Raw genomic sequence first — 26,639 nt, forward strand, 5'->3', positions numbered from 1 at the left:
CTCATCGAGGGCGCCCTTCGGAAAGTAATACAAGGAACCTCACTAAGTAGTGGTGCCAAAGTAATATCCGTTTTTAAAATAGGCCAGTTAGATTTTAGGATATTATGTCTGTGAAAGGCGCAGTGGCTGTTTAAAGCAGCAGCTCTCTCTTTTAAAGTGGAGGAGGCACCCAGCTTGATTTACAAGAGGGAACAGACATCCCCATGCAGGCGGTAGCAGTGGGTTAATGCACCCACCTGCAGAGGATTTATTAGGGTCTCCATGGAGTCTCCTTTGCCCCCTTTTTAGGGGCATCCTTAAGGGGTGCACCGACTGTGGGACCTAAATTTTAGAAGGGGCTGCACAAAGTTCAGTAGTCCCTTTTCTAATAACAGAAGAGTGTCCTGTGGGATGAGAAAGGGGGTACACATGCCTGTTGCGCCCCAGGGCACTTTCTGTCATACAGTCCCATGTGCTGGATACTTTTATTTATGAATGGTGCACTCCTAATGATATTTGTAGCAAAAAAAGGGAGGGGCAACAAATGTACTGTATACCCTTCTGTTCTTGCTTGATTAAAATAAAAGAAAATGGCAAAGCCAAATTCTAGATTGGCACATAGAGGAAAAAGGCAACTGGGAAACTTAAGGGAACTTTAACCCCTTCACTGCGGCAGCTATTCCGCCGCTGTGCTAAGAGGGCGGGGCGGAAATACGGCGGCCGCATGCTGGTGACGGAACCGCTCCGTCACCAGCGTCGGTTGCGCTGTGCTTATGACAGAGCGGTTCCGTCATGGCCCCGCCCGCTCAATAGAACGCTCAGCGCAGGCGCGGAATTCGCACCGCGCAGGAGCATCGGGTGGGCCATGCGGAACCCCTCCGTCATCAGCACAGCGCCACCGAGCGGTTCCGTCATCAGCAGGGGAGGGGTTAATGGCTGTGACCTGCTGTTTCTGCTCATAGAAAGATTGGAGAAATGACTAGTACTGTTACTTGGGTTTACCACCTACTAGTACTCTTTCATGGGCCTGCAATCGTCTGTATTTGCTTAACCCTGGGCGTAGTTCGCAAAGTAGCGCTAAGCGTAGCTACGTGAAGTGCACTTCGCAATACGCGAGCTACGCATAGCACTACACGAACTGCGTAGTAGCCTGTTCGCACTGTGCAAGATGCCGTTTTCAATAATTGCACAGTGCGGACAAGCATCTGGCACTGTGCCGTCATTGAAAACGGCATCTTGCACAGTGCGAGCTGTAGTTTTCTGCTGCTTGAGTAGATTTTTACTCGAGCGGCAGCTTTCTCAACGCGGATTGGTAGTTTCTCATCGCGAGCGGTCGCGAGCATACGCGACCACTCACAATGAGAAACCAGACCTCCCCGCGTTGAGAATCTCGCCGGGAGGTTTATTTTCCAACTTGATGTTGCTGATCGCAAACGAGGAAAAAGTCTTGCCGGGATGTCATTTTGCTTGCTCGCGGTCTACAACTTGACGCTGAGGACCGCAAGCAAGCCAAAAATGACCGCTGCACTACGCCACGCATGTTTGCACTGTGCTATGTGCAATTTGCGTAGTGCGAAGAAGCGCAAACTTCAGGAGCGTAGCGTAGTGCTTTGCCCAGGGTTATATTTGTTACTAGTACCACAAATAGAAATGCTCTTTTCAGTTCCACAGTAATTTTCTACAGAAATATTGTGAACCATGAGTCCCAATTATAGATTCATGCTGACCATGTTGCAATTATCTAGCACTAGAATCCTGAATATCTATTCCTGTACAGACAATAGAGCGAAAGACAAGTTCATTACCGGCTTTATAGAAGGAATTGGAGGTTGTCCGGGCTGGGTTTGTATGTGGATAACATCGCTCTCTGCCACAGAATCTATTGCATTGATACCCTGTTGAGATTGTACTGTTTCCATTGTCGTCTTTCTAAAAACAAAGAAAATTATATCAAGTTAGCACACAATTGAAAAAAGTTCCTTTTATAAGCAAAATATTTATATCCACATGATATAATTTGTATCTAACCACAGACTCTCTGTAGGATTGTAGGGCATCAATAAAGAACATCATGTACAAAGATTTTTTTTCCAAACCATTTATGACTGAGGGGGTTACATTAAATGGTTATTTAGAGAAAGTGATAGTTTTCAATGAGTTATAACCCTTGATTTGGTTGTAACGAATAATAGGGTTGACCTTACTAATGTTTTACTGAAAGAATACTATTAACAGAAATACTGCTGTTGTGCTCTGTCACATGTACTGATGGCATACAATTTGCACATTGCCTTATATTAGATTAACTTTTTCCTTGTGAGTTGATGTACAAAGAAAAATGTATATTAACAGTCACTGAGCATGTAGGAAGGCAACACTATATCCTGGGACTCTACAATGAACAGTCTTGCAGTTTGTGTGCATGGACCTTGAATAATGACTGTTAAGGAAGTATTGCTGCCGCTGGACAGATATGATGGGAGTGGATGTTTACATTTTTAGCAATATAACAAAGTTAGCTGCAGGCTTCCAGAATAAAAGGTTAGGCTCCATTTTCCCGTTCATATTTCCAAACAATATCTGTGTTAATATGTGCTAAAACCATAACATATTTCCTAGTGTCTAGTTTAGTTTTAAAAAAAGATTTAGAAAATATCTACTTGTGAATGTTTATGAATGCTCAGAGAAAGAAGGGGATCATCAGTAAGACAATTACCTTATAAGTGTATTGAGAAGGATCTGAGTTGATCGCTACACTGATACACCAGGTGCACTATGCACATTTGAAGACTGGTGACACCCCTGCCTGCTTTCTCTGATCTGTTAATCCCTTGGATAGATATATTGGTTTGAGAGTTAGGGCAAATATAATTGTGGGGGTGGGGGACATTATTTTTGCTCAGTTGAAAAACTTATGACTTGTATTTAGTTTACATCTTTTCATTTAGCGCTTTTTCAATTTAATGTTCCAATTTAATTGTGCATTATACATGGAAAGAGAACAAACGATAGGCAGCCAACCCCATGCTGCACACTGCCAAAGGGCGTGCTCAGAGTGGGATTGGCTACAGGGCCGGGCTGTACTTCCAACTCCCAGTGGGCAGTCAACCCGAGTCGCACAAAATGTGTGGTTGGCCACGGCCCATGCCCGGCATCCAATCCCAAAGGTGCCCGACCCCCCTGCTGCTCACAAGCCTTGGGTAGCTGCGGGCTGCGCAAAAGGCCTGATGCCTGGTGCCCAAACTCCTGCAGGTGCATATGGCTGAATACAATGGGTGTCAATTTAAGTAACGTAGAGCTACTGACTGTAAATGACCAATAATTCTATTGAAATTAATATTTCATTAATTCACACTGTTCAATGTTTAATAAAAGTGATCATTAAAAAACGAATAAAGCTTTATTTAAAAAATCAACTTCTGAGTTTATTTTATTTTAACTATAAAGTGCAGTCACAGAACCGACCAAAAGGGGGCTCTGCTCTCCAGCGGAAGAGCACAGAGCTCCAGCTTGGAGTGCTTTAAAAAAAATATGGTAAGCTCTCTGGGGCAGGGATTCAATGTCCCAGGAGATTTCATGTTTGTTTTTTAATGTTGAGGGACGCCTGCTGCACTCTCTGCAGCTCCCCCCCCCCCACAAACATCAGGAAAATGTTTTGTGGTGTCCCTGATTCTCCTAGGGACACAGCAAACATTAAGAGATCAAGGACGGAAAGCTACAACTTTTCAGGCACTCACCCCCAGTCACAGATCTGGGTTGAATACATCATCGTTCTTTAGCTCACTTCGCCACCTCAGTTCAGACCAGCCACATGCAAATCAGTCTTGACCCTGTTTCCCCTGTGAACAGTCCAGCCCGGACTACCAAGCCAGGTATTCCCTGGACCGAAAACGAGCATCCTGGGACCGGTTTCAGGGTAACACCCCTCATCAGCCAGTCTAGCTTGGATCCAGTGGCAAAATGAGCAAGGGGACCACGTCTGGGCATACCCTACCAACTTAGGGCAAACAAAGCAAACACAAAGAGATGATGTACGGAGCGCTGAAACATTTCTGCCGCTCAACCCCAGTCTCAGATCTGGGTTGAATCCATTATCGTTTTTTATCTCACTTCGCCGCCCCAGTACAGACTCTGCCATATGCAAATCAGTCTTGATAGTGTTCCTCATAATCCAGTCCAGTCCCAAGCCAGGTCTTCCAATGACCGGCAACAAGCATCCTCGGACCGGTTTCTGGGTAACACCCCTTATCAGCCAGGCTAGCGTGAATCCAGTGGCAAAGTGAGCAAGGGACTCACGTCTCGGCATACCCTGCCAACATAGGACAAACAAAGAGATGATGGACAGAGCAGAGTCTATTGTGGCTTCTTACTTGACTTGGAAAAAATCTACCTGCAGTCCTGAGGAATACTGAAATCTGTGAATTCATGCAATTTAGGAGCTGTGTGCATAAGAGGAGATCGGTTGGGTCAGGATGAGGGATCTGGCCTTTGTTAATCGTCGAAATTTAATGGGATGTTGACAGGTGAATGTTATTATATTCTGATAGCAGGGGAAGCTCTGTGAACCAATGCTGTGTGCGCCACTTGGGGGGCTTTCAGGATGAGATGACATTGCTCCACTTTCCTCTTGCTGAGAACCTTTGGCATTAAAAGTATCGGGGGAAAAGGTAGGCATAGATCCTGGACCATCTGTCGAAAGCCATTCCCCATTGATCCTGGATGTGGATGCCAACTTGCATAGAACTGGCATTTGCAGTTTGTTTGTTGTAAAGAGAAGTAGAGCCGGTTTGCCCCAGAATGAGAAGCTCATATTTAGCGCTTACTGATCAAACTCCCAATCATGGAGGCTGATTCTAGTTCTGTTCAGCATGGCTGCTAAGCGACAGCTGGTCCTGGGAACATGTTCGGCCTGAAGAGTTATTCTGTGTGTTATTAGCCGGCTCCAGATTTCCTGATCTTCCTTGGACAGCACTAGTGATCCTGTGCTGCTTTGTTATTCACATATTGCAGGGTGGTGGTATTGTTTGTGTGAACAAATACTGAAGACACTGTAATCATTGGCAGGAAAGCTTGGACTCAGAGTTAGATGGCTTTGAGGTCTAGGCGATTTATATGTATGCCCTTTTGGATAAGAGACCACTTTCCTTGAATTTGCAGGTTATGTAGATGACCAACCCAGCTCTCTGTAAGGCTTTCATTTTCAAGCATGCAAGAGGGATGATATGGATCGCTGAGGATATAATGCCCAGAAGCTGATTGAACAGATGTACTGAAATGTTTTTTTTGTTTAAAGTTAGACTACCAGTTCCTAGAGCCTTAGTTGTGTCTATCGGGATAGAAAGTCTTGAGTCTTAGACAGAACCCAGTGTTGCGGCCCAGGAACAGTTTCGTCTTGGATGGAGGAGCTGATGATCTTTGATAATTCACATTCAATCATCTGCATTTACAGAGCACACACATACTCAAAAAGAGTGCCCAGGCGCTACAGGAAGTGTGAATGCTGATGGGTGGCTTAAAATGCTGAATTAAAAAGCCACATTTTCAAATTACGTTTAAAAGATCCTACATCTTTGACCGCCTGAAGATGTCTGGGCAGAGAGTTCCATCCCCCTCATTGCCAAAACAGAAAAAGAGTAGTCACCCCATCTTTTCTTCTTAGTTTTGGGCACAACAGTCAAAAGACTATCTGCGGAACAAAGAGCTTTGGAAGGCTGATATTGCAGGAGCTTTTTACATAGATATTTAAGTTCAAGTCCATAGTACATTTTGTGTGCCAACATCACTCATTTAAACGTCACTCTCGCCTAAAAGGGTAGCCAGTGCAGTTCCCTGAGATGTCTTCGAATAGAGGTATATTTAGAAATACTAAGCAGAAGTTGATCTAAATCATTCTTTACCAGCTGGAGTCTCTTTAGGAGGTACTCCGGCAGGCCCCAGTAGAGAGCATTGGAATAATCCAGCCATGATGTTATAACCAGCTTCTGACAAACAGGAGGTTCGGCGAACAGAAACGTCCTCAACATCCAGAGAAGGCCAAAGCGTGACCCGACTACACTCTCCACTTGCGGTTTAAAGGAGAGGTTGCTGTCACATTTAACAACTAAATTCCTAACCACTGTTGAAGAGGATGGTGGGGGAGGAGAAGAACTGTGCCAAACCTCACCTCCCCCCAGTAGTGGTGGGGGAGCCAAAAAACCAGAATCTCTGTCTTGGAGACCTACTTTGTGAAGCAACTTTAGGCAAGCCTCTGTGGCCTTGGATGTTTGAAATGTAGTTGGGACTTTTAACAATCAGTTGTCAAGGTAGGGGAACAGCTGATGACCCTCCTTCCTAAAAAATGTTGCCACAGGGGCGAAGCAGTAGGTAAAACTGCTGGAAGCGGATTTAAAGCAAAATGGGAAAACTTTGATGCATGGGTGGGAATCCGGACGTATGAATCCTATAAATTCAGAGCTGTGATGTGCTGAAGGAGAGGGTGACCACGTAAAAGAATTGTTTCCGTAAATACTTGTTTAAGTTCTGAAGTTCTATGATGAAATCACGACTCATCAGTTTTCGTGTCTATGAGGAAAACACAAGAATAGAAGTTCGTTCATTGCTGAGGTTTGAGCCTTTCTGTATGGAACCGTTGGTCAGCATGGCTAGCACTCCCTTCCAATGTCGATGGAGGTGGGGTCCCTCATTTTGGTGGAGTAATGGGCGGAATCTGGGTGAACTCTAACGTCTGACCATATGTGATGAGATACAGGACATATTTGCCTGATGCTATTTTTCATTGTAGATGACAACATTTTGGAATTATTTCTCCCACAGGATGGCGTAAGCGGCAGCAGAACACTGTAGGTAAACTAGCCTATGGGCTACTGAGAGGGTTGATAAGTCCCATACCTCTGGTATCCTCCTTGATACGAAGTAGTGTCCCTTTCGCGGGTCCCTATAAAGGGTGTATCTTTCAAAATTGTAATGTGCCAAAAGATTTTGCGGTGTCAATGTCAGCCCTGACTGCCTGCAAGAAGTCGCCGACATGCCTGCCAAACAGTGCGTCACAATTGTAAGGTAAATATATTAGATATTTGCGCCTCAGGTTCCAACTGTTGTGGCCTTGACCCAACCTTGGCGCCTATGGACCACTGACCCTGCCAGTTGTAGGAATCATATTGTGGCTATATGTACAGAGCAATCTTTGTTTTCTGATGAGGATGCTTCAACCCCCTTCCCCCCAGAATCTTTGGGTTTTGTTCTGCCCTTTCTGTCTAGGGCCGGATTGGTGATGCTGGACATGGGCTATCCCCAGGGAGGCTGGAAGGGGTGGGGGACGGTTTTTCCACAGGGTGCCAGTTTTGTTACTGTGGGCCAATTTTTTTAAAATCGGAACCCAGCAACAAAATCAGAAGGCTGTCAGACTTGTCTCCGAGTATGAGTGACTGAGTTAGTCTCTCTGCTCTGCACAGTCAGTGCATTACGACTGTGCGGGTAAAAAAAGCACAACTGTCATTGGTGAGGTAACCTCATTTCACGAATGGCAGTGGTGCTTTTTACCCGCACAGAGAGAGATCAGAGTGCAGTAGTTGGGTTAAATTTAGTAGTGCGTGTGCATCACACAAGTACTACTAAATTCAACCAAAGTTAACCAAGTACTACACTGTGCCTGTGTGGGCACTGCGCAGGGTGCGCGGAGGCCGCTGCTCTTACACTTTCAGCGCCACTGCCAAGGCTGCTACCAACACTCGTGACCAGAAAATGAGGCATCTGACCTGACCCACTTTAATGTAGGCAGGGTCACGATGTGCGTCTGACCAATGATCTGCGCCCCTCTCCCCAAGTTTGCCTGCCAGCGCCAAAGCCTGCTGGGAGTAGAGAGAAGATAGTTCCCTGGCCGGTTAACTTTGCACTCAACTGCCCTGCTTAAAGAAGGTAGGCAGGCCGGCATAAAAAGCAAAACATTTTTGGAGACCACTCAGACCTGTGTTAAAAACGTTCCATATGACACATTACAGGGAGGAGCTACGCTTGCAAACAAGATGGCCGCTTAGGCTCCCGGCTCCGCCAACCTCCGTCTCCTGCCGGACCATCCTGTCATATATCCTGATTTTCCGTCACTGAGGACCGTCCTGACTGCCATTGGGGCCCTACATTCCCATGTGGAGGTGTTGATCAACAAGATGTCCGCTTGTGCAGCTGGGACTGAGCGCTTGAGACCGGACTCTGCTCCATTTCAAGATCTCATACGAGCCCGGCCTCCCACGGTGAATGGGTCGTCAGTGGATGATGGCCTCGTGCTGGATGCAGTATTGGAACCCTTGGTTGATGAGAGCATACCTGATTGTAACCTTGGAATCGCGAGTGCATTGCCACAACTGAAATCACTTCTGATGAAGGTGGAACCATTCGGCTCTCCGTTCCCAGAGTCCCTTTTCAATCACTTTCGAACTGTAACAATATTCTCTTCCCTCCTGGCAGTTTCATCATGTTCTCGGAGGAAACAGTATCGGGACTTACTGTCGGAGATGGGGTGCTTATGTGCGACTGGAGTTTTTGATGGTCTACTACTATTGACTTTATCCGGACTGAACATTCTTGCCCTCTTTTCCCATCTCATTTATCCTGTTGAGGGAGTGGTTCCACTGGTGGGAGTTCGCATTGCAGACCGTAAGGGCCAAGGTTGAGATTGACTGAAAGGGGATTGTAACGTGCCTTCAATGGACATGGATTTGCTACCACTATTCCTGCGGAGAGTTGGGCGGTGTTTATAACCTCCCCTGTTTGCTCTGATTAAATATCCTGATTGTTTTGGTTATAATTCTGGGGTCGTTTGTCTCTGGCGGGGGAAGGGGGGACCGGGAGCCTGTATGTTGATTTCCACCCCCACTTTTCTTTTCTACGTTTAGTAAACAGTTCGTTGGGGCGACAGGCACACTGCTAGTTGGAGTTGGGCGGAAGCCATATGCAGGGGTGCAGGGTGGGGGGCTGGGGTTTGTTGTATTGTCCTTATTAGATGCCTTCCTGAGGGGTTGTATTGATTGGTGGGTAGACGGGCCCTAGGGGTGGTGGTGTGCACGAGATCTTTTATAATGTCTTGCCTTCAAGTGCTGCAAACGGGGAGTGATCGTTGTTTTGCTATGGTTCAATCATGTTAAACCTGACTGCCACTCGTACTTTCAGTTTCTCTTTCTTCCTAAAAACCCTGTTCCTAAGGGTGGTGGACTTATGAACAATGTCGAACTGGTTGAAATGATATTTCCTGTGTTTGAACAATCGCAGGCCAGTGTAGCTTGATATTCAGCTTTCACCTTGGGGATTTTCCGTACGTTACCCACCACTTGTTTATATAATTGTTGCTTACTCCGTAGTGTAAGGCGTCTGCCAATTGTTTTTCTTGTACTTCATTAATAAAAAGAAATATAAAAAAAAAAAAAAACGTTCCATACACTACCAGTCAGGGCTTTAAGTGGGATGAAAAAAGAGGGGGGTCCTCACAAAAGGGCGTGGCCAATGCCATTAAGGGCGTGGCTTAAAAACACATAAGCTAAAAATCTTTGCTTAGTATAGTGTGCCGCCTACTTGTATTTTGCTGTTTCTGTTATTGCATCCGGCTATATGATATAACAAGTAACATCATACCTACAAGTCAGGACTAGTGCCTTTGTCAATGTTTGTTAGTTGCATAAGATAAATAACCAGCAACTATGGCTTGCATATGATCTAGAAAAAGCTTCCACTAAAGCCCTGGTAACACCACAACAATTTTGCTGCTCCTGAGTTTCAAAAAGAGAAGGGAAATCCAGAGAGAAAATATCTCTATTTAAAGGATTTCCCTTCCCCTACAATGCTCACCTGGCATGATGTCATGCTGTAACTGCCCCACTTGTGAGAAGTGAGCAGTGTAAGCACGCTCACATTGATGTGCCTGCTGTCACTGCAGTCCGTAAAAAAATGGACAGCCTGTGCCAGGGCACAAAACAGAGCCCGATAGAGACTTGTTTTGAGGCCTACTTTGAAAAACTGCTAGTGCTCAGCACCGGTGCGACCCGGAACACTTAAAGCCCTGCTGCAAGTGTACGTAATGTTTTTTCACATGAGTGAGTTAGTATATTTCTCTCATGACCACTGTGCAAGCAGCTGCCATCTCCAATGTTCACCAACAGCATAGCTGCAAAGTTTTCAGGTTGCCATGTGAGGCATTTTGATGATTTCAGCGTAATTATGAGTGTCATTTCAAATATGTGACAATCAGTCGGTGTATAACTACCATCCTACCTAGATTGATGCATGTATTCAGAGGGCAAACCATGCCACAGGTGTGCTCCGATTTCCAGGATTGCTTAAAAGAGATTGAAAATGTCTGCTATGGAAGGGCCCCTACACACATGTAACTTTTCCACAACCTATCCCCTACATTTGTTTGTCTCTGCTCCCACTCAGACCCCTGTACTCCTTAGCACTAGAGCTTTTTAGATGCCAGTTTCCAATCTTACGCTCTGACTCCTGGAGTCCTACTCACAAGCAGCTGAGGCTACTCAAGCAACTTTGGTTACTGTTTGGTTTCTGTCACCAAAATTGTCTTGGGGGAGAATCCCCAAACTCTCCCTAGTAGTGGTCGCTCACTGCGCGTGCTCGCTACACACCGTATGGGGGCTGGTCTCACTTCTAATTTGTGCTCTTTGATTCACTACTCTTGTGTCTATTTTGGTGCTCTTTGTAAGAATGTCTGAGGACATTTAACTGGGCAACCTTTTGCTCTTTAAGGTCAACATCTACTATTTACTGTGTTGTGAAAGTTAATACAATTAAACATGTAATGAAAAATGTGCTGTAAAATACACTAATTTAGTCGGTCTTTTTCCAAAATTTTGTTGGGGGTAAGAACCCTCCCGCCAAATCTCCCTAGTACTGGTCAGGCTCGCTGGCTACTCTCACTTGCTACGTACCGGACAGAGGCTGGTCTGGAAAAATGCCCAGGGCTGCTTTCAGTTCCCAGTCAAGCCTTGTTTCTGTCTTCTAGCAGACATTTTATGCATGTGGCAATGTCTAACCACATCTGGTGGTTATACCTGCCCTGTTTTGCCAGTCCATACAGTAGCACCAGACGTAGCTGAGCGTCTCCTTGCTGGTCCGGTGGGGTTATAAGTAACAGGGTTTTGCATGATTGTATTTCCACCTGGATATATCAACAATTGGAATAGGTCTCACAGCTTTTCAATGTAAAATCATAAATAAACCAAACTGACTGCTTATTTGCTATTGGAAGTTGGAAGTGTTTGGCTGCTAGTTCCCTAAGGGTATGGAAAACACCAAAAACCATTTGGTGGGGAACCCACCAGTTGTAGTCCCTATCTCTATCAACACCTGATGAGAACAGGCCATTCCTGAGAAGCATAGCAATATTTGAAACTGGTATAATCCTTGGAGTGACATATCAGACACAATGTGACCTTGCAGGTTCGGGAAAGTGTGTGTAGTAATTCTGTAACATGCTGTTTAGGTCTAGCACTAGAGATTCATGGACCTGACCCATCCTCTGAAGTTGGAAGCAGAGGGAAGTGGTGAAATCTCTTCACATATTGCCTCTCAATATACGGCTGCATTGTAGACGATGAAGTCATAGATGAGCCCGTTGTAGACTAGGTCGTCGTAGACAAGGTTATCGTACATGACGCCATCATCGTAGATGATAGTCATAGACTGGCAATAATAGATGAAGCTGTCGTAGAGAACCATCGTAGATGAGGCAGTCGTAGACGAGTTGGTTGAGGCCATCGTATACGACCTGGGATACAGCAGGGGGAACCCAAAGCCTTACGCATCCCAGATGGTAGTTTCCTTAAGGTGGGGGTTCGGATCAGACATTGGACTCTTACCTTGTGCAAAATATATGCACCTAATCAGGCGCAAGACTCCTATCTCCGGACAACTTTGAGGGATCATGTACCACAGGCGGACCCTTCACTTATCAAAGGGGGTGATTTCAACATGGTGTGGGACGCTAATGTTGATCCCAGCGAGGGCTCTTTCCACGGAACGGGAGCCATGTTTTCCGCCCTCAAGAGACAGATCTCAGACCTTGGACTCCTCGATTCTTGGCGATACCACTCTCCTGACAGACGAGACTATTCGTACTACTGCCAGGTGCACCGTTCCTATTCACGTATCGACCGCCTCTCTTTGTTTCTCATGCTCTCATCGGCGAGACGATATCGGCCTCCATGACTGCCATTTCCATCTCTGATCATGCCCATCTTGAACTTTTAGTACGACACCGATCCACAAGTGCCCCCCAAGCACCTCGTTGGCACCTACCCCCTAAATCCTCCGGGACCCTGTTGATGTAGTGGATTTGCGTGCTGCCATTGGGTCGTCATTTGAAACTAAGGACACGCCTGATACTCCTTTCCATGTGGTGTGGGACGCCTTCAAGGCTAAGATTCCTGGCCATATCTCCTCCATTGCGATTGCGCGAGCGCGTGAGGTGCGCCTCCTGGAGAACAACCTATTGGGTGACATAAAGGCCCTTGAAACATTGGAACAACAGCGCCCTTTAGCCGCTAACAAACAACGCCTGGTGGTACTCCGGGGTCAGCTGCACACCCTTAAAACTAATAAGGCTGAGCGAGCCCTCTTAGCGTTGAAGCAACGCTTCTATGAAGGGGGGACCAGGTAGGCACGGTCCTGGTTAGGCACCTGCGGGCTCGGCCAGCCAATGCACACATAGCCAGTGTCCAGTGTGACGATGGCATGTGAGCTACTACGGAAGCAGCCAAACGCACCGCTTTTCATACATAATATTTGTCACTCTATGCTAAAGCCACACCAGCTCCAGATCAGGTACAGGCTATCCTGAAAGAATGTTCCTGAACCCCGCTTAGTCAATATCAGCCCAACAGTTGGAGGCTCGGATCTCTTGCGAAGAGCTTGGGAGTGCCCTGAAAGGCCTCCCCGTCGGGAAGTCCCCGGTGCGGATGGCCTCACCTTATCCTTCTACCGCATCTTCTTGCCACAGCTTCAGACGCATCTACTGCGCCTCTTCAACTCTTTTACCAACACAGCTGGACCTTCTTCCGATATGGGAATGGCGAAAATTGCCCTCATCCCCAAACCGGGCAAAGAACCTACTCTATGCTCATCCTTTCGCCCCATTGCTCTCTTGAACACGGACCTTAAAATGTATGCCAAAATATTGGCCAAAAGACTTGACCCCCACCTTCCAGGCCTTATCGAGCCTGCTCAGGTCGGTTTCATCCACCATCGCCAGGGCATGGACAATGTGCGTCGCATAGCACACCTGGTAGGCAAAGCCCATCACTGGAGCATTCCTGCCTGTCTACTGTCCCTCGACGCGGAGAAAGCGTTCAACCGGGTGGACTGGACCTTTCTTCAGGAAGTGTTGCTTAAAACCGGGTTGGGTCCGTTAATGATAGCCCGGATCATGGCCCCCTATCTCTCCCCACAGGCTCAAGTGCGGGTGAATGGTCAATTCACAAACCCAATCTCCATCTCTAGAGGCACGCAGCAGGGGTGCCCACTCTCCTCCCTGTTGTTCTCCCTTGTGATGGAACCCCTGGCCATGTTGATCGACAAGCCCCGGACCTTCATGGTATCTCTCTCGGTGGTCAGCAGCAAAAAGTGGCTCTTTTTGCAGATGATCTTCTCCTGACGCTGTCACGTCCACAAACTTCAATCCTGGCCCTTCTAAACTTGTAACGGTCCTTTGAATTGGCCTCTGGACTCAAAATTAACCATGAGAAATCCTGGGCACTGAACCTCACGATCCCTCGAGATGAAATCTCAACGCTTCAATCTCTTGTCCCTTACCAATGGGTCACCAAATCTATTCGATACTTGGGGCTCCACCTAATCCCCACTCTCGACACATGGTCTCAAATCAATTGGCAGGACTGCAGGGGGGCGCGGTCCTGGAGGATTTACGAGTCTGGAAGTCCCTCACCATCTCCTGGTTGGGACATCTACATGCAATCAAAATGTTGGTGCTCCTCAAAATCTTATATTTATTTCAATGTCTCCCTACTCCTATCCCACAACATCAGATCAAAAGCCTCTAACGCGAAATCACAAACTTCATCTGGGGTCGCCGCCGGCCACGTTTCTCTAGCAAAATCCTTATGCTACCTAGGGACAGGGGTGGGCTGGCCCGCCCCAACTTGCTGGATTACTACTGGGCCTCTCATTTATGCTTCATCTCTGAATGGACGGCACAGGAGAGCGAGAAGGTCTGGTTCCATATGGACAGAGCGGTGACGGGGAAACTATCTGGGACCTCCTTTGGCTGCCACGGGCATCATGTTCATGCAGTGCGTATATTGCTCTTCCCACCAGGATGGTGCTTGATATCAAGGACAAAGTGGCCATCTCGAAGGGGCTTACACCTTTCCGTCCCCACACACCCCCATCATTGGGAATTCCCAATTCCCGCCTGCCACCAACCCCCACGTGTTGTCTGAGCGGCTGGAGTGTGGCTGTAGTACGCATATGTTCCTGGGAGATACCCTTAAGACTTTTGATCATTGTAAGGAAGAGTTTCACTTGTCGGAGGGAGCCCGATTACAATATACACAGCGTCGTCATTGGATACACATCTCCTCTCTGGCTCAGGCCGCCTCCCGAGCACTCACTCCTTTTGAACGCCTAGTGTGTTCCTTTGACAACTCTAAAGGGCTAATATCCCGGACCTACTGTGTTTTGCAGCACCTTCCGCCCGCTGTCCTTCACCCGTATCAGCGTCACTGGCAGTCGGATACCTCTCCTGAAATCACCCCAGCTCAGTGGAAATGCCTGTGGTGCGACATCCGGAAAGTTTACTGTAGCATTTCTCAGCGCAAAACTGTATATAAGGTAATGACCCGCTGGTATTACACCCCCACCAGACTGCATAAGATGTTCCATGCCACCTCCCCCCTCTGTTGGAGATGCTTGAACTCCCCAGGTGACTTTCTCCATATCTGGTGGACCTGTCCGCTCTTAACTTTATACTGGATAGAGGTCCTTAGCCATGTTAAAAAGGTACTTGGTTTCCCCCTGCCTGATACTCCAGCTACAGTACTCCTAGGCCTTAAGCCCGACGGCCTACGCGCATTAACCCGCAGCGACTGGCATATTGCCCTTCACATGTTGGGCGCGGCTAAGCAACTTATTGCCATTTATTGGAAGAAAGCAGAGACCCCTCCAGACTTTGAGCCTAGAACTGCTCCTGCGCCTGCAGGCCCGAGATCCCCAATACATCAAAATATGGCAGCCACTAGTTACCTACCTTTGTAGAATGGAGCATGCTCGACTCCAACCTCCGAAGCTTCGGGCCCTACGCTTCTTTGAGGATGCTGTTTATCTCCCAGGCCGTGAGTGATCTTCTACGGGTCACAATTGAGTCCCCCTTGCAGCCTGGCCTGTGCACATTGTGGGTGCATCGCTTATTATATACCCCTGCTTCGACCCCCCCCAACATCCTCCTCTTTTCTTTTTTCACTAGCCCTTTGTTCTCTTAGATACAATCCTGGGATCTGCACCCCGGAATGGATAGCCAAGTAGGCATTGTCCCTCAATATTCCTCTATTTGTTTCCAGCCTCTCCGTCCTAGACTCCCCCTCTTTCCAGCTTTTTAAGGTTCATCTATCATCTGTTCTCTTCCTGAACGCCTCTCTAAGTTCATTTCTCTATCTGGATTTCTTTTTTTCCCTTTTTCTCTGTTGTTTCTTACTCCTCTTGATTGAAAGATCCTCATAACTGAGCCCAATGCTTATACTTGCCTTATTACACGGCCGACCCGTTCTGGGTTGTAGGCAACCAGATGTGTGCCAATTATATTGATACTGTCCAACCGATTTTGCATACCTGTTTAACTTACGCGACTGGCCCTTCACAGGGTTGTAGGAGGTACGCTGTGTACATGAGGGAACTCCTTCTGGTTCTTCTTGAAATAAAAAAGATTTGTATCAAAAAATCTGAGGGACTCAGCCTCTGTTGGGAGCGTTCTAGAGGGGGCTGTTGCGTGATTGGTTATAGTTCAAGTTTAGTCTTTTTTTTTAAAGGACATAGATCGGCTATTAAACTGACTTTTTCATTGCCATTATAGCCTACGATACTGCTACATCCTGCTTGATTATGGTACTGTGGGACTCCCACTTCAACGACATGGAATGAGTCAAGCATGTGAGTCTATGAAAGACCATCTGCGCAAGGATGGGATCCAGCGGGGATTAAATGGAGAAACTGCAGCTAATTTCCTACTGCGTACGGTCAGCTGCTCACCACGTAAAACTGGTTATAATTGGAACTTAATTCAACGCACATTCACAAATTCTACTATCAATAACTGACAGAAAGGGAAAGAGCTCACCAACCCATCAGAGGGAAATATGGACATTAGAATTTGCTCTTGGAACATCAACGGTTTGGCGTCCAAAAGAAATTACCCTGAGTTTCTAGAATATCTAACTACATTTGACCTTATTTTGCTCCAAGAGACTTGGGAAGATAAAGCATTCGAGCTCCAAGGGTTCACATCCTGCTGTATTCCAGCAAATAAAAACTCAACCTTTGGCCGAAGATCAGGCGGTCTGATGCTTTTTGCATCAATATCGATAATAGGTGAAATCGAGGCAATGGATCTTCATATCCCTCTCCCAAGTGTCATTCAGGTGGTAAAGATCTCACTTTGGTTAAAAAAGCAGCCTCAAGCTGTAACCATAATTAATACATACCTCCATCCTAAAAACAAACAAAAAGGTGCAAAAGACCTAGCCAAACTGATGAAAAAAACAATGGAGGAAAGCGAGTCCGACTCATTCATCCTGACAGGGGACTTCAACATGCTTCTAATTAATAAAGAGCAACCTAGCGACCTTACCCGGGACCTGAACGTTGCATGGGCCGTGCCAACACAAGGCCACACAAAAAACAAGAATGCACCGAAGCACTCAAAACTTCTACTTCGTCATTTGGAACAACTGAACTTAAGGGCCCTGAATGGCCGCTACCCTGGTGATGATCCACCAGTTGCCACCTTTCATGCGAATAATCAATCCTCCCATCTCGACTACATGTTCATCTCCCTAAACATGCTTTGCCGGGTAAAGTCCTTTAGAATAGGTACGACCGACCTCAGTGATCACCTGCCACAAGAGGCCACAATAAATGCCACTTCCTATCTGGGACTCGAAACATTCACAGGCCTCGACACAGACATTGCCCCAAATTTAAGGCGGCTTCGCTGTACCGCCGAGAACATCGATTCAATTAGCTCCATGGTGAAAAATCTCTTCTCCCAAGCCACCAGCTATGCATTCAAGGGATCGGACGTCTGGGACACTTTCATCAAAACCATTAGGGAGCAAATGGCAAAAAAGGTTCCCACCAAGCTACATCATCAACAGTTGCCCCTTCGTGGGATTCACTCATGTCCAGAAATGAAACCACAAAAAAGATTAGTAAATCAATTACTGAGACAGTTGCGAAAGGACTCTTCAAATCATAGCTTGCAAACTGCCCTACGGGAAGCTAAAACAAAATTGAAACGGACAAAATGGGGCAATCAGCAGCGAAGGAACGAAGATCTATGGGTGAAACTAGTGCACGAGCGGAAGCAGAAGAACAGCTCCAGATTCTGGCAAATGGTTAAAAGAATACAGAATCCTGACCTTCCAGGTCAGAACTCGCACATAACTGAAGAAGTATGGTCGAAATACCTACTGGACCACTTCAACAACGACGGGACCATAGACAAAGTTACTATAAATAAACCTTCTTTAACATTTACAAAGCTTAACAAAAAAGTAAACCTCAACCACTATACCCCCACAAACCCCCGTGAAATGGGGGAACACACTGTCACGAATACACTAAAAATTGATAAACTTAAATTGGATAAAAACTTAACAAAAGCTCCTGAGTCAGGGCCCAACCCAATTCGCCCATCAGACATCCAACGACAAATATCAAGGGGGCGACCAACCGGAGCTCCTGGGCCGAACGGCTTACCACCTATGCTCTACAAATCAGATGCCGAATTTTAGAGCGCAGCCTTGGCACCAGTGTTTAAAAGTATCAGACTCACACAGACCCTTCCTGAGTCCTGGCACGGTTCAATCATTAGCCCGATACATAAACAAGGTAGCAAGAGGCTTCCAAACAACTACCGCCTTATTGCTCTCATAGACGTGGAGGCAAAATACTTTGCTGGCCTTATCCTGGAGGAGTTAACATCATGGGCAACTGAGAATTCCATCATGCCAATCAACCAAACGGGTTTCTGTAAAGGCCAAGGGACCACAACCAATTTAATGGCACTATCACTGCTGATGGAAGCAGCAAAAGATACTAAGTCATCTCTATTCTTTTCATTTATTGATTATACCGCTGCATTCGACCACGTGGACCTCAACAAACTTTGGATGAAACTGGACAAATTGGGAATACCTAAAAACCTATTAGACATCCTAATACTGCTCCACACAAACACCTGGATTAAAGTTAAACTTGGGGCTGGAACTCATCTTTCAAAACCCATAACGACAACAAAAGGACTGAAACAGGGATGTCTACTTGCACCAATCCTATTCAATCTTTCTTTAGCCGACTTACCTGGGCAACTAGACAAATGCTCCAACCACGCACCGAAACTAGGGAAAATCATCCTCTCAAACCTGTTATATGCAGATGACCTGTTGTTGATAAGTCGGACTCCAATGGGCCTCCAACATCTTTTGAACATAACCAATGCCTTTTCAGAAAAAAATGCACTACAAATAAACCTCAACAAGTCAAAGGTGATGACTGTGAACTATAAGAAAGAAAAGAACCCTTGCTGGTATTTGAATGGCGAAAAACTTGACCAGATCACCACATATAAGTACCTGGGAGTAATCCTGGACTCAAATAACACCTCGAGGGCGCAGTTTAAATCTTTGCGAGGGAAGGCTACAATAACTTATATGGCTCTAAAATCACTGAAGGGCAAACTACCCGATCTGACACTTAAACCTCTTCTCGATCTATTGAGTGCCAAATTAAAACCGACTCTCACATACGGTAGTGAATCACACCACAGTAAGGATGCGGCGTTACTGGACACACTCATTGCCAATTCATACAGGGCTATTTTCAATCTTCCCAAGTACGTTTCTCCTGCTCAGATTCGATTAGAATTCGGTATCCTGAAACAAACTCTAGAGAGGCGGAGCGTGTATGTAACAATCTGGCACAAAATTCGCAATGCAGATGCTGGATCTCTATGTGCAAACCTATGGGAAGAACTACTTCGGCACCGCAACCTCGCGCCAAGAGCCTACTTATATGAATCGCTCAAAGTTCTAGGCCTGACTGAAACCTGGGAAACATCAATGGATCTCTTGTCCTTTAAAAAAGTAGCTAAAAAATCAGCTAGCATCATCTCAGCGATAGAAGATAAGAAAGACCTAGCAAACCGAGCACCTGGATGGCTAACGGTGGGAGCCTATGAAAAATTGCGGCCACAAGCGTACTTTAGTATCGGCATGAAAATACATGTTAGAGAAAAATTTCTAAAATTACGACTTGGTGTAATTCCCATACTTCCACATCTTCCACCTTGGGAGAGAAATAACCCTTCACAACAGTGTTGCATGTGCAAAACCGGCAAGGAAGACATAATTCATGTGATTTGCATCTGCCCTAGCATAAAGGACCTGAGGTTTAATCTCTTACGTCCTTTTTTTAACCTTTACGCCGTCCGGACCTGCAGACAGGCAGCCATATTGTGCTTTTCTACTAGCGACACTAAATTGAACTGTCAAGTTGTGAAGTTCTTTGAACTAATAAGAAAGAGATTTAACCATGCTAGATGAACTTTTTAATCCTACGATGTTAACCATATAACTGTTAATATCACTGTAATTTTATGCACCCCAACTTTTTATTTCTTTCTCTTTTGTTTTGTTACGTTTAAGTAACAATTACTATGGACACTTTTCAATTTTGTAAACATTTTAATTAATCATATACAAATAAATATTTACTTACTGCGTACGGTCGAGGGGTTGAGAGCAGTTTGGCCAGGTGCAGTGAGGAGCTGGCCATTCACGGGGTGCAGGTGTTCTCTGCAGTACTGTGAGGAGGATCCTGCCTTCACCCCTATTGTGACCCCTAACCTCTGCCTCTCAGATTGTCGGTCACGCGCTGACAGGACTCCCTCGGTTCCACAAGGATTAACTAACCCGGCTTCCTCTCCTATACAGGACGAGGAATGACGCGAGGAGGAGAAGAGCCAATTGGAAGAGCTTCCAGTAAGGAGAGAGGCGGGCCAGCCCCTCAAAGGAGGAAGGGGAACATGTCAGGGAGAGCGGTGCAAGGGGACCAGAAGAAGGAAGCCTGGAGAGGACCGAGGAGAGACATCCCTACCTAGCGGAACAACCGGACAGCGGATCAGGAACCAGCATAGTCGACGAAGGAGACGCTGAACCAGATACCTGGACGGAGGACTAGTGGACGCCCCCATAGGACGCCTTCATGGCGTCGTAACTCTGGAGAGTTATGGCTCCCGTGGTACATGGACCGGGGAAATGGGAATGAAGGGAGGGATTAATTGTGCGCCAATATCCTAGGGGATCGGGTCTCGTATTTTTGTTGTACTGTGGGTGAGGGTGGGCTTTATTGCATGTGGGCACCCGGGAAAATGCCAAATTGGTATTGTTTCTTTTGTGCTTGAGGGTAAGCTTGACACATACGCATTACGAGGCAGGCCAGTGGTCATTATTTTGATTTGAGGAATTAGGAATGGCTTACTTATACTGTGTCGTCCATTAAAAAGATTTACAAACCTCAGCCATCTGAACGTAAGGGGCAGATGCTATATATGATTCTTTTCAGGGTTGTTTCCTGTTTCAGTTCAAACTGCACTATCATCCATTACGTGCACTCGGGGTGTTCTATTCCCTTGTCCTTGGTGATTGTAATCTTTCCTTTCATCAACCTGTTACTTATTGGACATAAACACTTACCGCCTACAATCTCTTCTCTTCTTTGGTTCCCAGGGACGTTGCCACCACTCGTCTGGAGGGGAAAAAACGGAAAAGGAAGAAAGAAGAACACCAACCAACCCAGTCTATTACATATTTACCGTGTGTTGTTCTGTGTCAATAAATTCACGCCATCATTGATCCACGCATAAGACCTCCTCGATTCCTTTTCCGCCCTTGCCTCTCACAAGTACACAATCATGAAATTAGCATGCTGACAATTAGATTGTTTTTCACAATGGGCAATAGTTGATGCCATTTTATTTCTCTGTGGGAATCCGAGTAATGACTTCTTTGGCTAACTGTATTGGGAATGCCGCAATTTTTGGCATACTTGTGAGCCCAAAAGACACAAGCATGGTATGGATCTGCCCACAATCCAAATACAAACCATGATGATGGTATCCGAATGCAACACTGAAACATGTTCTGGATGAGTAACACTGAGACATATTCTGGAGAGTATGTCATTTGAAGATGAAAACAGTCTTTTAAAGTTCTATGTTTGGGATTGGTTGCAGTTAGTGAGGTAGAACAGTAATTAATGCAGCAAGTAACCGCCAACTGTGATTGGAAAAGAGGGAGAGATAAGTATGGAATTTGCTGCTATTGTTTTAAACTCCGTAATAAACACTACACTTGCCAGTGCTGGGGGACTTGTTTAATACACACTATTCAACAAAACAGTGTCAAGAAAATCTTTAAGTTCAACAAATGTAAAGTCCATTTTTAGTCTACTTCAGATTGAATTGTAACCTTTTAGAACAAAAAAGAAAACAAAGCAGTCTTTTATCGTGTTCCCCTAGGGGTTTCCTTGGAGAGGACTCTAGGAAATGACCTGGGACCTGGTCGGTCGACGCGTTTCGAGCCCTGTAATTGTCAGGGTTCTCTTCAGGACCAAACAATAACTCTAATTTGGGTCATGGCTCCAAAAAAGGTATTCCGTAATGCAGAAAGAGTGGGATGGAGGGAGGGCTGTTCTAGGAAGGTTCTAACTGTCGTATTTAATCCGTAACAGAGTGGAACTCCGCGTTAATGAACAAGTCGGCTGCTGCTCCTGCCGGAGTCTAAACTCCCGGTGACGTTGTTCAAGTAGTTCGTGGTCATTTGTTAAATGCCGCTTGGGAAATATGCCACGCTGATTCTCACTCCTTCATCTTCCTATAAAAGACTGCTTTGTTTTCTTTTTTGTTCTAAAAGGTTACAATTCAATCTGAAGTAGACTAAAAACGGACTTTACATTTGTTGAACTTAAAGATTTTCTTGACACTGGGACCAGTGTGTATGTTTTGTATGAATGGAAGGCCATGAATGAGTTGTATGGAAGTTGTTGATTAATTGTACATACCCAATCACTTGTATACTTTGTTTTTTGTTTGTATATATATGTATATAGAATGTTTTGTATTCCCATGCATAAAACTAAAAAATGATGCAGACCTAAAAAATTAGGCAACAAAAGAAACTAATAAAAAAAACTGCAATTCATAAAGCAGGTGTGTATGTCTTTGTCATGTACACTATATAGTTGAATAGTGTGTATTAAACAAGTCCCCCAGCACTGGCAAGTGTAGTGTTTATTACGTAGTATATTGGTTCAGCCTTGCTGTAGTTAGGAGCCAAGACCCTTTCGGTTCCCTAAATTGTTTTAAACTCAGCAGCAGAAATAAAGTTCTGCCTATCATAATATTTTGAGAACAATCTGGTTGGTGAACTTTTGAACTGGGGACAAAGCTTCCAATGTTATCTTACATTGGTGCAAAGTAGTGGGGGAGGGTTCAGTGTTGGTTGAATGTGAAAGATTCCTTGCATTTTTATGAGTGCTTTTCTTTTAAAGTAGAATTGCAATGTAAAGATTTCTTTAACTACACATTGATAATTAAAATTGGCAAATAACATGAAAGTTGTGGAAAGCAGTGAAAAAAGGGAGCAGTTACTGTAAATATTTTAAAAGAAAAGACAACATAAAGGACACTTGCTACCTGAACTGTTCTTTTTCTCACCATATAAGGTGCAGATGTCCACTATTTGGTGAATTAAATATTACATTGTTCTATGATAAAATGATAGTAAATTCATATCTGGTTTCTAACAAATCTGTTTGAAAACTCACAATTAAACAGTGCACACCAGCATAGGTGTTAAATGGAGAAAGTGCACATTCTAGAAACAGGCATGCTTTTGAGTCAGGTATGAGGCAGCTGCAACATTTCAGATCTTAAGAGATCTTTACTTTTTTCTCTTGCATCTTGAGAAAGAAATTGGAGGACCTCTACTGAACACGAGAGTGGTACAGAAGAAGCATATCTCATGTAGTAGAAACATTGTTTAATCCAGGGAAACGTATGTCGAATTGAATCTTAAATCCAAAAAGTACTGAAAATGATTCACTCTATAAACACTTGCAAAGCCTTAACTACGTGGCAAATTCTATCTCAAACTCAAGTAACTCGACTGTGCTTCCTAATGCAATCACATGAAAAGTAATAATCAATCAGAACACACCAACATAGACCATTAGGGTGAGAAGCTGCATATTACAGAAGAGACCGTGAGAAATCTACTTGGACATTCGCTATAGCGAGCCAGATTTGATCAGCGAGAGCTACGCTTTAGGGCCTACTGGCACAATCCGGCGATAGAGCTCCAGCTGGCAACAGAACAGGCGTTCTATTAATTCTGAAAGCTATTGGCCAAAATTATGCCTTTTGATCTTGTTTTTACTTGTCAAATTTACTGGGAGTTCAAAGACAGTGGTCAGACGTCAACATATGTCTTCTTACAAATTGCTGATTATTTTAACCCTGTGATGGGAATTTACGTGTGTTTCTCGGACTCCACAATTAGAGGATGTTATAAAGTGAACTGTCTGACAATTGTGCTAGGCACACAACATGTAAATAGCTTGCAAATTAATTCAGTACAAAAAAAATTTCAGTAGTTAGGAACGCCCTTTTTTTGTAACTCTGAGGTGAGGTGGAAATAAATATCTTAATTGGAGAAAAAGAAATCAGAATACTTTACATCGTAATGTGCAAATGATAGAAATCTGCAGAAACCTAATTTCCACACATTATCGTTAGTATGCTATATAGTTTTATCCGTAAAGCTGCATGTCAGTGGGAAAGTTTGTGGGCATTTGAATTGAAAATGTCTGTCTGGAAATGCCATTGTGCTACTACATTATGCTTTAGTAACATATTTATTAAAAGTGCGATTTTTAAATATGAACTAAGAAACATTACTGCCTTCGCCATGAAGGCATTGCAATTAGTGAACTAAGAGGCATGTCAGTGGTCATATGTACCCTATATGTGAGAAATAGTCTTATTAAACATGGTGCAAAGGTTTTGGCTATTAAATCAAACAAAGGAGTTTTTGTACAGCAGACATGCCGAAATCACATATTTAAAGATGTTCTTATAAGTCATAATGAAGAAAAAGGCAACTCAGTGAAGTAAAATAATTGACTAGGGTAGCACAATTTGAAACGAGTACATGAGTCAAGTGCATTACAGTTGGGTTAAGTAATATTTTCTGGATTTTTCGAGGCCTGTGAAAATCAACAGGGTCTGGTTGGGAGTGAGGCAGCTTGAAAATTTCCCAACTACAAACAGGTTTACTTTCTTCACTTGCATCCTTATAAAGAAATTAGAGATCAAGCCATGTCCAAAGCCTTGGAACACCCTTCAGAGAGGGCTGCTCCTAGGCCTGCTGAAGGAGTAAGAATTATATTTAGAAGGTGGGCTGAAAACTGACTTTCCACCTTCATTGTCCACTATACATGACTGCGGTATACAAGTACTAACATTTAACATTCAAAGAAGCAGAAACAACAGTTTAACACGGGGACAAGTATGTGGAATACTCAGTTAGTAACCGATAAAAACAAGCAACATTAATTCTGACACTAGGCCTAAAAGTACTGAATAACATTTATTCTGTAACCAGCTTTAGATCTTTAACTTCTTCTTGTCTGGATGAGTGAAGGAGGTGACAAAGGAAATTCGAACCTCAAAGTGAAGTAACACATGCCTACTTCCTATCACCTGTTTCTCAAAACTCATAATGGAACAGGCACATCAGCATAGATAATAAAATGAGAAACTGTGTATTCTAGAAAGTCAGCATTCTTCAGAGTTGGGTGTGACGCATTCTCAAAATTTCACATCTAGAGACAAAAAGAGAGAAAAAATAAAAAACACCCTGGACCCAGATAACATGGCCAATTATCGTCCAATCTCACTTCTCCCCTGGGTCAGCAAACTGTTGGAGAAACATCTTAATGCCTCCATTACTCAATACCTGGAAGACAACCTCCTGCTTCATGAGTCCCAAGCAGGATTCCGCCCAAAGTTAGGAACGGAAGCTGCCCTTCTGACAGTGACTGAGGTGGCAAGGAAACAGATGGATCGAGGCGGCACTGTAGCAATCATGTTGCTTGATCTTAGTGCCACCTTCGACACCATCAATACCAGCATTCTTCTCCACCGCCTACGCCAAATAGGAATCTCAGGGAAGGCCATACTTTGGCTCCAATCTTTTTTGGAGAATCGTTCGTTTGAAGTAGTTGAGAGCAATGCCCACTCAAAAATCTGGCCCCTTGATCAAGGCGTACCACAGGGCTCGTCTTTGAGCCCTACCCTATTTAATGTGTATCTCCAACCCCTCGCTGACATTGTGCATTCGTTTGGTCTAGACATTGTAACCTACGCCGACGATACACAACTGGTTGTATCTATGAACCAGCCTAATACCTCCCCCCCTAACCTCACTAAATGTTTAGTAGCAGTAAATCAGTGGATGACCTCCTCACACCTAAAGCTCAATGGCGAGAAAACTGAGCTTATGATCTTGGGCAACTCACTCTCTCCTGGTCCTATGTTAGAATGGCCCCCTAGCATGGGAAACCCGCCTCAACCTAAAACCCAAATAAAGAGTCTGGGCATGTGGCTGGACACAAAGCTAAATTTCAAGCAACAAGCTACTGTCCTGTCCGCCACCTGCTTTGGCCTGATGCGGATGCTTAGAAAAGTGCTGCCACTTCTACCCTTCCAAGCACGCAGAATCATGGTGCAAGCCATTATTCTATCTCGATTGGACTATGGAAACTCTCTATATTTGGGAGCTCCTATTTCCACCACAAGGAAACTCCAGATCACCCAAAATGCAGCTGCTCGCCTCCTTTTAGGCCTGAGCCGGCGAGAATCTGGTACAGCAGCTCTGAAGGAACTGCACTGGCTGCCCATCATGGCCAGAGTTTTGTTCAAATCTATGTGCATTATGCACAAGGCCATGTGGAGGACCGCTCCATCCACGATCTGTTCTCTGGCAACCCCTTATCTTCCTTACAGATCCTTGAGATCTAGTTCAGCTTTCTTGGCCACTGTAAACAGAATCAAACGGGCCAGATGGGGCGGGCGTTCCTTTTCTTGGAATGCCGCCAAGGCTTGGAGCGCCTTGCCGGATACCCTTCGCGGCAAATCTAACCTGCTGAAGTTCCGGAAACACTTGAAAACGCTCCTTTTTATCTAACTTGGTTCTCTGACCCTCTCTTGATTCAGACAATATAGCGCTACGAGGCCTCTGGGTTGTTTGCGCTTAACAAAACTCTGTTAATAATAATAATAATAAAATACATCTTTACTTTCCTTGCTTACA

At 45.0% G+C, this 26,639-nt stretch overlaps 1 protein-coding gene across 2 annotated transcripts in view; it reads right to left on the reverse strand.

The window, feature by feature from the left end:
* CREM (cAMP responsive element modulator) overlaps nt 1-26,639 on the reverse strand; it is a 791,294-nt gene that overhangs the window by 426,219 nt on the left and 338,436 nt on the right. For both annotated transcript variants that reach the window (XM_086941526.1, XM_086941525.1), the window contains exon 3: nt 1,785-1,908. Coding sequence is in view for 1 of the 2 variants with exons in the window: in XM_086941525.1 (XP_086797651.1) it covers nt 1,785-1,898 (114 nt within the window). In the remaining variant the exon portion in view is untranslated. The remainder of the gene's footprint in view (nt 1-1,784; nt 1,909-26,639) is intronic.

Source organism: Lissotriton vulgaris, chromosome 10, assembly GCF_964263255.1.
Source record: "Lissotriton vulgaris chromosome 10, aLisVul1.2, whole genome shotgun sequence".
Classification (NCBI taxonomy): Eukaryota; Metazoa; Chordata; class Amphibia; order Caudata; family Salamandridae; genus Lissotriton; species Lissotriton vulgaris.